This window comes from Phoca vitulina, unplaced genomic scaffold (genome assembly GCF_004348235.1).
Source record: "Phoca vitulina isolate PV1807 unplaced genomic scaffold, GSC_HSeal_1.0 scaffold13, whole genome shotgun sequence".
NCBI lineage: Eukaryota > Metazoa > Chordata > Mammalia > Carnivora > Phocidae > Phoca > Phoca vitulina.
Genome location: NW_022589716.1, coordinates 2,811,200 through 2,820,587, shown reverse-complemented (window position 1 = coordinate 2,820,587; position 9,388 = coordinate 2,811,200). Strand labels below are relative to the sequence as shown.

At 59.8% G+C, this 9,388-nt stretch overlaps 1 protein-coding gene across 1 annotated transcript in view; it reads left to right on the top strand.

Annotated features, from left to right (window-relative positions):
• IQCN (IQ motif containing N) overlaps nucleotides 1-4,762 on the top strand; it is a 12,640-nt gene extending 7,878 nt beyond the window's left edge. Inside the window, exon 3 of the mRNA XM_032412126.1 lies at nucleotides 3,836-4,762. Within this exon, the coding sequence (XP_032268017.1) occupies nucleotides 3,836-4,762 (927 nt within the window). The remainder of the gene's footprint in view (nucleotides 1-3,835) is intronic.
• The last annotated feature ends 4,626 nt before the right edge of the window (nucleotides 4,763-9,388 follow it).

Here is a 9,388-nt window from a genome sequence, read left to right as displayed (position 1 = left end):
AGCCCAGCCATCTGTGACCGGTGGGGTGGCCCCCAGCCTAGCTCAGGTATCTATGACCGGTGGGGTGGCCCCCAGCCTAGCTCGGCCATCTGTGACAGGTGGGGTGTCCCCCAGCCTAGCCCGGCCATCTGTGATCGGTGGGGTGGCCCCCAGCCTAGCACGGCCATCTGTGACCGGTGGGGTGGCCCCCAGCCTAGTCCGGCAATCTGTGGCTGGTGGCGTGGCCCCCAGCCTAGCCCAGCCATCTGTGACCGGTGGGGTGGCCCCCAGCCTAGCTCGGCCATCTGTGACAGGTGGGGTGGCCCCCAGCCTAGCCCGGCCATCTGTGACCGGTGGGGTGGCCCCCAGGCTAGCACGGCCATCTGTGACTGGTGGGGTGGTCCCCAGCCTAGCCCAGGCGTCTGTGACCGGTGGGGTGACCCCCAGCCTAGCCTGGCAATCTGCGGCCAGTGGCGTGGCCCCCAGCCTAGCCCAGCCATCTGTGACCGGTGGGGTGGTCCCCAGCCTAGCCCGGCCATCTGTGACTGGTGGGGTGGCCCCCAGCCTAGCACAGCCATCTGTGACTGGTGGGGTGGCCCCCAGCCTAGCACGGCCATCTGTGACCAGTGGGGTGGCCCCCAGCCTAGCTAAGCCATCTATAACTAAGCCGTCTATGAGGAGTGGGGTAACCCCCAGCTTAGCTAAGCCATCTGTGACCAGTGCGATAGCTCCCAGCTTAGCTAAGCCATGTATGACTGATGGGGCGGCTCCCGTCATAGCCCAGCCATCAGTGACCAGTGGGGTGGCCCCCAGCCTAGCCCAAGCACCAGTGGACCGTGTGGTGGCTCCCAGCCTACCCCAGCCATCAGTGGCCTGTGTGGTGGCCCCCAGCCTAGTCCAGCCATCAGTGGCTTGTGTGGTGGTCTCTAACCTAGCCCAGCCACCTGTGACCGGTGGGGTGGCCCCCAGCCTGGCCCAGTCATTTGTGGCCAGCAGGGGGCCCCTCAGCCTCTTCCACCCATCTGTAATGGGTGGCACCAGTTGTGCAGCTGGCCAGTCGGGCTGGGTCCCTACAGTGGGTTCAAATCTACCATCAAGAGTGAATGCCGTGGCCCCTAGTCTGCATCACCCATCATTTGTGACTGAAATCCCCTTGAGCACATCATATTCCTCTGCCATTAGCAGCCCGGGCCAAGATCTGAGCCAGTCACCTGTGGCCGCTGGGATGGCCCCCTGTCAAGATTCTGTAATGGTTGGTGGGGTGGCCTCAAACGCCCAGGCCCCTGAGTTCAGCGAGGTGTCCCTGGCGTTTCATCAGCCGCTTGGTGTCGGTGGGGGACGCCCAAGCATCACTGAACATTCTGAGGTCACTCTCTCAGCCCCAAATCTCTACCAGGCATCCGGTGCTAGTGGAGAGGACTCTTGTCTAGACCAGGGAACCAGTATATGTCCTGGGGCTCTGTTCCGGGGCACTGTGGCTGCTGGTATGTTCCCAAATACATCTCGGGGGACCCTGGCTGCTGGTATGTTCCTAAGTATGTCTCCAGGGCCTGTATCTCCGGGTATGACAGGGAGTGTGTGCCAGAGAAGTGTGACAACTGGTATGGGCCCAAACCAGTTTCAGATGGCCAGTGGCGTGACTCCCATTGCATCCCTGGCCCCTGTGGCAGGTGCCCCTTTGATTCACAAGCAAGCCTCAGAGGGCCCTGGTTTCTCTCGGGCTTCAGTGCCCAACAGACTGGGTACGAGTCCATTCAGGTTTTCTCAGGCCAATGCAGGCGCCAGCATGCCTCAGGTCAATGTTGATCTCCCAGTATCTTTGAACCACCAGCATCCTTCGGTGTCCACAATCACGGCACCCGGTTATGAACAAGCAAATGCTTTCAGCCAGGAGCCCGTGATGGACACAGCTAGTGGCCTGGTGCCAGGTTCTGTAGCCAGTAGGATGACCACAGCCATGGCCCCAGGTACTGTGGCCAGTGGTGTGGCCCCCAGCCTTCCCCCAGGGTCGGTGATCAGGGGCGTGGGGCAGAGCCTGTCTCCAGGGTCTGTGATCAGTGCTGTGCCTCCCCACCTTCCACCCGGTTACGTGGTTGGTGGTGTGGCTCAAACCCTTCCTGAAGGGTCTGTGATCTATGGTATCAGCCATAGCCTTCCCCCAGGATCCGTGATCAGCGGCATGGGCCAGGGTCTTCCTCCAGATCCCATGGCCAGTGCTGTGGCCCAGAACTTTCCTCCAGGTTCTGTGGCTAGTGGGGTACGCCCCAGTCTAATGACGACATCTGGGGCTGGTGGGAAGAGACAAAGCTTCATAAGACCCTCAGTGAGTTTCACTTCCCCAAGCCTGATCCCAGGTTCAGTGTCAAGTGGGATGGACCCAGGTGTGTCTCCTGGGTCTGTGGCCTCTAGTGTGGTTCCAGCCATAGATCCTGGGGGACTGAATCAGGGCCTGATTCTGGGGTCCACGGATAATGCAGCTGGCCTGCCATCCACAGTGGGGAATGTGGCCCAGAGCCTCCCCCAGGGGTCCATGCTGATCGGGATCTCTCCCCGTCCTTACCATGGAGCCCTGGCTGGGGAAGGGTCTACAGCCCCCTTCCAGGCATCCCATGCCACTGGCCTGGCTCGACTGCAACCCCAGGCCTTGGAATCTAGTGGCACAACCAGGAGAGTACTCCAAGTGCCCACGGTCCTACAAAGAGCCTCCCAGTTGAGCCACGCTCTTGAGATGATGCCATTTGAGGCCACAGATGACCAGGCCATGATGAAACCAGAGGACCTGAACAAGGCTGTGTCCCAGGTGTCCGTATCCAGTGCGGAGTCCATGGTCCTTGACGCAACCCCGTGGATGTGCCATAATCCCCTGTCAACTGACCCCAGCCACGAATTCCTTCCCGATGGTCAAAGGCCGTTGTTGGAAATGGTTCCTAGCCAGACTAAGTCTCTGGCCAGTGGCATGACTCCTGTCCCACCCCAGTCCCTGAATTTTGCCAAGCACTGCATGGCTGGTGGCACCACCCCAACTCTGCAGCAGAGGTCAGCAACCAGTTGGGAGGCCCCCAGCTCCCACTTTGTGACTGCTAGCAGGGTTCCCAGTGTGCACATGGAGCCTGTCAAGGTTGCTGGGGCCCCCTTGAGTCGACAGGCATCAGTGACTCACGTGGTGCCCCAGAGCCCCTCGGTGACTCACATGGTGCCCCAGGGCCATGCCCACAAGATGGGAGCTTCTCCCATGGTCTCAGGGTCACCCAAGCTGGTCCATAGCAGTACTATGGCATCCGGTGTGTACCCAGGGTCTATAGCTGGGGTGGGGACCCCAAGCACTTCCCAGAGGTCAGGGACCACCCACGAGACCTCACATGTGTTGTACCCGCCCACGGCTGGGGGGACAGCATCTGGTGGGTTCCAGGTAGAAGCAGTCCCCAGGGCACACAAGAAGCCAGAGTCTGGGGACCTGACTCGGAGCAACCACAAATTTCTTGGCTCTAGAAAATCCTACAGGTTCATGCACGGTTGTCTTGTCTCAGACATGCTAGACGGTAACGTAGCCAGGGTTGTGCCCTTGCATGAAGTGCAGGAGCACGCCTCCAGGTCCTCACAGGAGAGTCCCGGACACTCCAAGAGCGCGCCACCAGCCGTGATACCCATCATCCACAGCCCTGAGGTGGCACACAACACGACCGCCCCTAAGCTGCCCCTGGGGTTCCGGAGGGTGTCTTTGGGCTATGAGTCTTCACCTGATGGTTCCCGGAGGCCCCTTTTTACCCCGGAGCCGATGCAGGGGTCCCGGGATTTCCATGGCGCCGTGGCTCCCGCAGGTAGTCACAGGGCGTCCCTGACTCCCACTGTACTCCAGGGCCCTGTGGACGCCGGCATAGCTGGTGGCCAAGCATGGAACTCAGCCGTCCCCAGTGTAGCCGTCGGGCCCGTGAGCAGCGCCGCAGCCCCCGGTGGCGCCTGGGATCTGGCCAGGGCTTCTGTGCCCTGGGACACTGCGGGTAGAGAGGCAGCGGAGGATCCCAGACAGTCGGGGGAGCTGGTGACGTCGATGCAGGCTGTGGAGAAGATAATCATCCGTGCCGTGGTCACCATCCAGGCGTGTGCCCGCGGCTACCTGGTGCGCCGAACCATCAAGGTGTGGCACCAGTGGGCCGTCATCATCCAGGCCGCCTGGCGCGGCTACCGTGTGCGGCGGAACTTGGCCCGGCTCTCCCAAGCTGCCACCGCCATCCAGGCCACGTGGCGAGGCTTCTGCACCCGCCGGAACCAAACCCGGGCAGCATTGCTCCCAGGCGTGTGGGCCAAGACGGACAGCAGGACCAAGTCCGCGTCGGACCACCGCTGCTTCCAGTCCTGCCAGCCGCACGTCTGCCCCCTCTGCCAGTCCCTGAGCCCCAGGCTGGGGAGCCCGCCCAGCGTGGTGATGCTCGTGGGGTCCAGCCCCCGCACGTGCCACATGTGTGGCCACACCCTGCCCACTCGGGTGGTGCACGGCATGGGCCGGGGCTCCAGGGTCCAGGCTGGCATGCCGTGGGCCTGCGGCACCCCGATGGCCTCCCGGAGCCCCCGGCAGTCCCGTCGCCAGCATAAGGCAGCCGCGGCCATCCAGTCGGCCTGGAGGGGCTTCACGGTGCGCCGCCAGCTGAGGCAACAGCAGATGGCTGCCAGGATGCTCCATGCCACCCGGCGCGGCCACCACACCCGGGCCTCCCTCACTACGGATGCGCTCTTGGGACCAGCAGCGTGGGACAACTCGCAGCACATGCAGTGGCCAGGCGTCTAGGACGTTGGCTGACTGGTGGGGGGGGCATCAGGGGAGGGGCAGTGTGGCTCTCTGGGTCTAACGAATAAAGCCCTCCACAGCCTGAGTCTTGGTCCGCCTGTGCTCATGGGGGTGTCTTGGGCCTGGTTCGGGGAGTGGGGGGGAATTGGGAGGATCTGGAACATCCTGGATGGGAGCCTCCAACGATGCACTTGGTACATGGCGTCTGTGGCTGGGATGGGGACCCTAAGCCTTTTCCGGAGGTCAGGGCGAACCCACCGTGTGGTCCCACCTCTGTTGCTGTATCTATCCACGGCTAATGGGGTGGGGTCCAGTCAGTTCCAGATGGAAGCTGTCCCCAGCACATTCCAGAAGCCAGCGTCTGGGGATCTGGCCTAAAATCGCCACCATGAGTTCTTTGGCCCTAGAAAATCCTACGGGTGCATGCATGGGTGCTTCGTTCAGGACATGCTAGGGGGTTCCAACCACTTCCTGATTTGGGAAGTGTATCCTGCCTTTCTCTCTCACCCCTGGTCTAGGTGAGAGCGAGCCAGACACAGATATACCCAGCCTGTACGGGCAGGAACAGGGCAGAGAGGGAGGGGGCCACCCCAGAGGGGGCAGCCTGGGCAGAGGAGGGGCAGAGGAGGGTGGCGACGTGGGTTTGGGGCAGCTGTGCAGGGGGCCACAGAGTGGAGGGGAAAGGGAATGGGGGGGCGGCAGGAGTGTCTTGAGGGGAGAGGGAGAGTTTAAGGGCTTCAGGGTCACGGTCCAGGTGCAGTTTTTAGGAGAGGTGGGGGGATCCAGGTGGAGAGGGCGGCGGGAGTGACAGCCCGGTGAACAGTAAGTAGCAGCCCCCCAGAGGCCCTGTGTCCCGAGGCCCGGCCTGTGCGCGCTCCCGCGGGCCGCCAGCAGGGTGCGCCTGCGCCTGCGGGTGTAGAGCAGGCACCTGGCCGCACACCTGGGCTGAGCCCGCCTTTGGCCCTCCCTGCACCGGAATGGCAGGCTCGCCGCCGCCACCACTTCTGCTGCTGGCTCTGGTGCTGCTGTCGGGGAATTTCTCTTCACTGTCGCCTGTAGAGGTAAGAACAGGTCAGGAGGAGACCTGGCCTCCAGGAAGCTGGAGCGGGGCCCATGGCCCGGCTACACGCCTGGCTTCTGGACCCCTCCCTCAGGCCACCCTGGTCGGCCTGCCCCTCTTCCCGCCTCCCCCCAAAACACGAAGGGCCGCTCCTCTCAGAAGGGAGGTGGGGCAGGGGTGAGAAGAGCTGGAGTGCCACCACGCCTGCAGCCCCCAGCCCCTGCCCCAGCCCCAGCCAGTTCTGCCATCCCAGCGTGAGCTGGACCAGCCAGAGGCTAGTGGGGGCTCCATACCCAGTCTGAGGTTCTGTTTCAAACCTGTTTCCTGTAGCCAGTCCCTGTAGGGATTGGAGTGAAGGCCCCAGGGCCATGGTCCCGGCGGGGGTTGGGGGTTGGGGGGACACACAAGGACTCACTTCCTGGCCACTTATGCTATTTATGGCTCCCAGGAGACATTCTTGGCACCTGACTTAATTTCCGTCTGCTGCCCTGTAAGACAGTTCCCAGAGTGCAGAAGAGTTGAACTGGGATCCTCCTCCCCCAGCCCTCCGTCTCCCACCAAGTCATTGCTCTTTTTGACCCTGTGCCCCAGCCCCAAACCTGGACTCTCGAGAGTGGAGACCACCATGCATGAGACTCTTACTGCTGGCAAGAGCTTCGTTCAGAAGACACCGCATTTAGGGCGCCTGGGTGGCTCAGTTGGTTAAGCGACTGCCTTCAGCTCAGGTCGTGATCCTGGAGTCCCGGGATCGAGTCCCACATCGGGCTCCCTGCTCAGCAGGGGGTCTGCTTCTCCCTCTGACCCTCTTCCCTCTCGTGCTCTCTGTCTCTCATTCTCTCTCAAATAAATAAATAAAAAATCTTTAAAAAAAAAAAAAAAAAGAAGACACCGCATTTACCCTCATTGCGGAGCTCAGGAAACAGGCTTGGGCAAGACGAGTCTCCCAGCTGTGCCAGGCCCAGATTCGAACCAGTTGACTTGGCTCTTGCCAGCCTCCTGGTCTGGGACTCTCTGGGCAAAGGAAACTCCTGGTACAGTGCATGGAAAGAGCCCCACTTCACCTTCTGGTCGAGTCTCCCGCAGCTCATGAGCACCTGCCTACTCTGTACCGGGCACTCAGCAGAGCTTGTGTCCTCCTTCACCTCCTCTTTCAAGGCCCACTGCTATTACTCAGTTCACTTTAAGAAGTTCAGCTCCCCGGGGTCCTAGCTTGGCTGGAGGTCCACTGTGGCCCTGAGTCGTCTTCTGATTTCAGCAGAAATTCCTCAGTAATGGGAAGCAGTTTGGGGAGGCTGGCCTCTTGGCCCTTGATTCCTCGGAGGTCATTAAAGGGCCCTCTTCCCACTTTCGCAGTCTTCTGGGGCCAGACTCCCTACCCTTCTGAGTCTCAGTTCCCCATCTGTAAAATGGGAATGACGTCAGGCCAGTGCATGATGCCTCTTCTAGACTTCTCTGTCATCCCCACAGAGCCTGGGAGACTGGACAGAGAACTGGGGGGGTGGAGTGGGGTGTCTGTGTGTAGACCCAGCTCCCTCCTGGGGCCAGCTCTGGACGTTACTTCCGCATTTTCGCTGCCTGGGGTGAGGCAAGGGAGGAAGCACACAGATTTGCCCAGGGTAGAGTGGATGGGGTAGGGCAGGGAGCGGTTGATGAATGAACTGGCAAACTGCTAAGGTGCCTGGAGCTCAGAACTGGGAAGTAATTGTGGGAGGTGGCCCGCAAAACATTTACCCACCCTGAGCTCCTGGGCTCAGTGCCTGCGATGGTGTAGGAGCCGGGAAATGGCTGGAAAAAAGCCAGGTAGGTTTCCAGAGACCCAGTCCCCTGATTCTTCCCAGAGCGCAGGCCTTTGAGCCAGGCCCTCATTTAAGGCTCCGAGTTTAGCCTTGGGGACCTTCCAGGTACCTGGTGAGGATTAGGGGCTGATTCTCCCCAGGAGCTCGGAATGGATCTGTGCAGCTGAGCATCACTGAGTACCCACTAGGTGCCAGGCCTGTGTGAGCGCTCAGAGGCTCTGACTTACCGTGATGTCCATTTTACAGACAAACTGAGTCCCAGAAAGTTTAAAAGAGTTCCCCAGGGGGGGCCTGGCTGGCTCAGTTGGTGGAGCATGCGACTCTTGATCTCAGGGTCATGTGTTCAAGCCCCATGTGGGGGGTAGAGTTTACTGAATGAATGAATGAATGAATGAAAGAAAGAAAGAAAGAAAGAAGAAAGGGAGAGAGAAAGAAGGAAGGAAGGAAGGAAGGAAGGAAGGAAGGAAGGAAGGAAGGAAGGAAGGAAGGAAGAAAAAGAGTTCCTCAGCAAGCTGCCTGGGTTCAGAGGGTCTCTAGAATCGTAAAGCAAGAATAGGGGCTGGGAGGGTCTGGCCTGGCCTGGAACTCTGACTGTGGGACTTCCGACAAGGGCGCCTCGCTTTCCCACTGAGCATTCAACGTGGTGAACTAAATCTTCCAGGTCTTGCTGAGAGGCAGGTGTTTACCATCTGGGATAATAGGGAAATCGACATCCAGAGAGGGGCTGGGGCTGCACACCCTTGTTCCTAACCATCCCCTCCCCTCAAGGTCAGTGGCCTTTTCCTTCTGAGTGTTATTTTTTTCGGTGCTCTCGGAGAGCAGGATGGAGAAGGCAGCTTCCAAGCTACAGCTCCCCCAGTTCGGTGGAAACCTCCACCAACCACTTCAGCCCCCCGAGTTCAGAGACAGGCTCTACCATCCACCCCAGAACCATGAGTTTAGAGGCAGGCTTGTTAAAACACAAAATTCAGTGGAGTAAATTTGAAGATCTAAATGGCTTTATTTAATGATTCATGAATTGGGCAGCAGCCCATCTTAGCAGATAGAAAGGAGCTCTGAGGAGCTGTATAAAATGGAAGGCCTTGTATAGGCAGAAGGGGGAAGAGAAAGGAAGTTTCTGGCAAAGGGTGGATTGTTTCAGGCAAGTTTACCTTCCTTGGGGGAAAGCAGAGGAAGGGCGTCTATCAGTCAGGTTATCTCCCAAGTGCTGACCGGGTCATTCTAGATTGACGGGGTAGAGGTCACAGTCCTGTGGGAGGGGTGGAAACTGCAATTAGATCAGGTATGAAGTCTTGGTTTGCTGATCTGGGGCTTAGCACAAGTGACTCCATTTTGGACCTGTTTCTTTTTTAGCAGACTCAACTGGCGAGAACCCGTAGTTCAGAGGCAGTCTCCACGATCCCCCACAACTCTTCAAATTCAGAGAAAACCCCCCTCACCCCACCCATCCCCAGCTCCACAAGTCCAGTGTTGGCGCCCACCTCCTCACAACCTCCTCACCCCAGTTCTGTCTCCCCCGGTTCAGAGCTTACCCCTACCTCCCACTCCAGCCCCCCAAGTTCCTCCACCTTGACCCTGCATTGGAGCTCCACTTCTCTCAGCCCCCAGAAAAGAGCCCTCCTCCATGCCCTCAGCCACCACTGATGGGACCTCTGTGACCACCGGCCCTGGTGAGTACTGAGAGGTTTGCAGGGTTGGGGAAATGGTTGGGGGTACCAGGCTGCAGTTCTGAGATTGGCCACCAGGGAGAGACACAGACCTGAGAATACG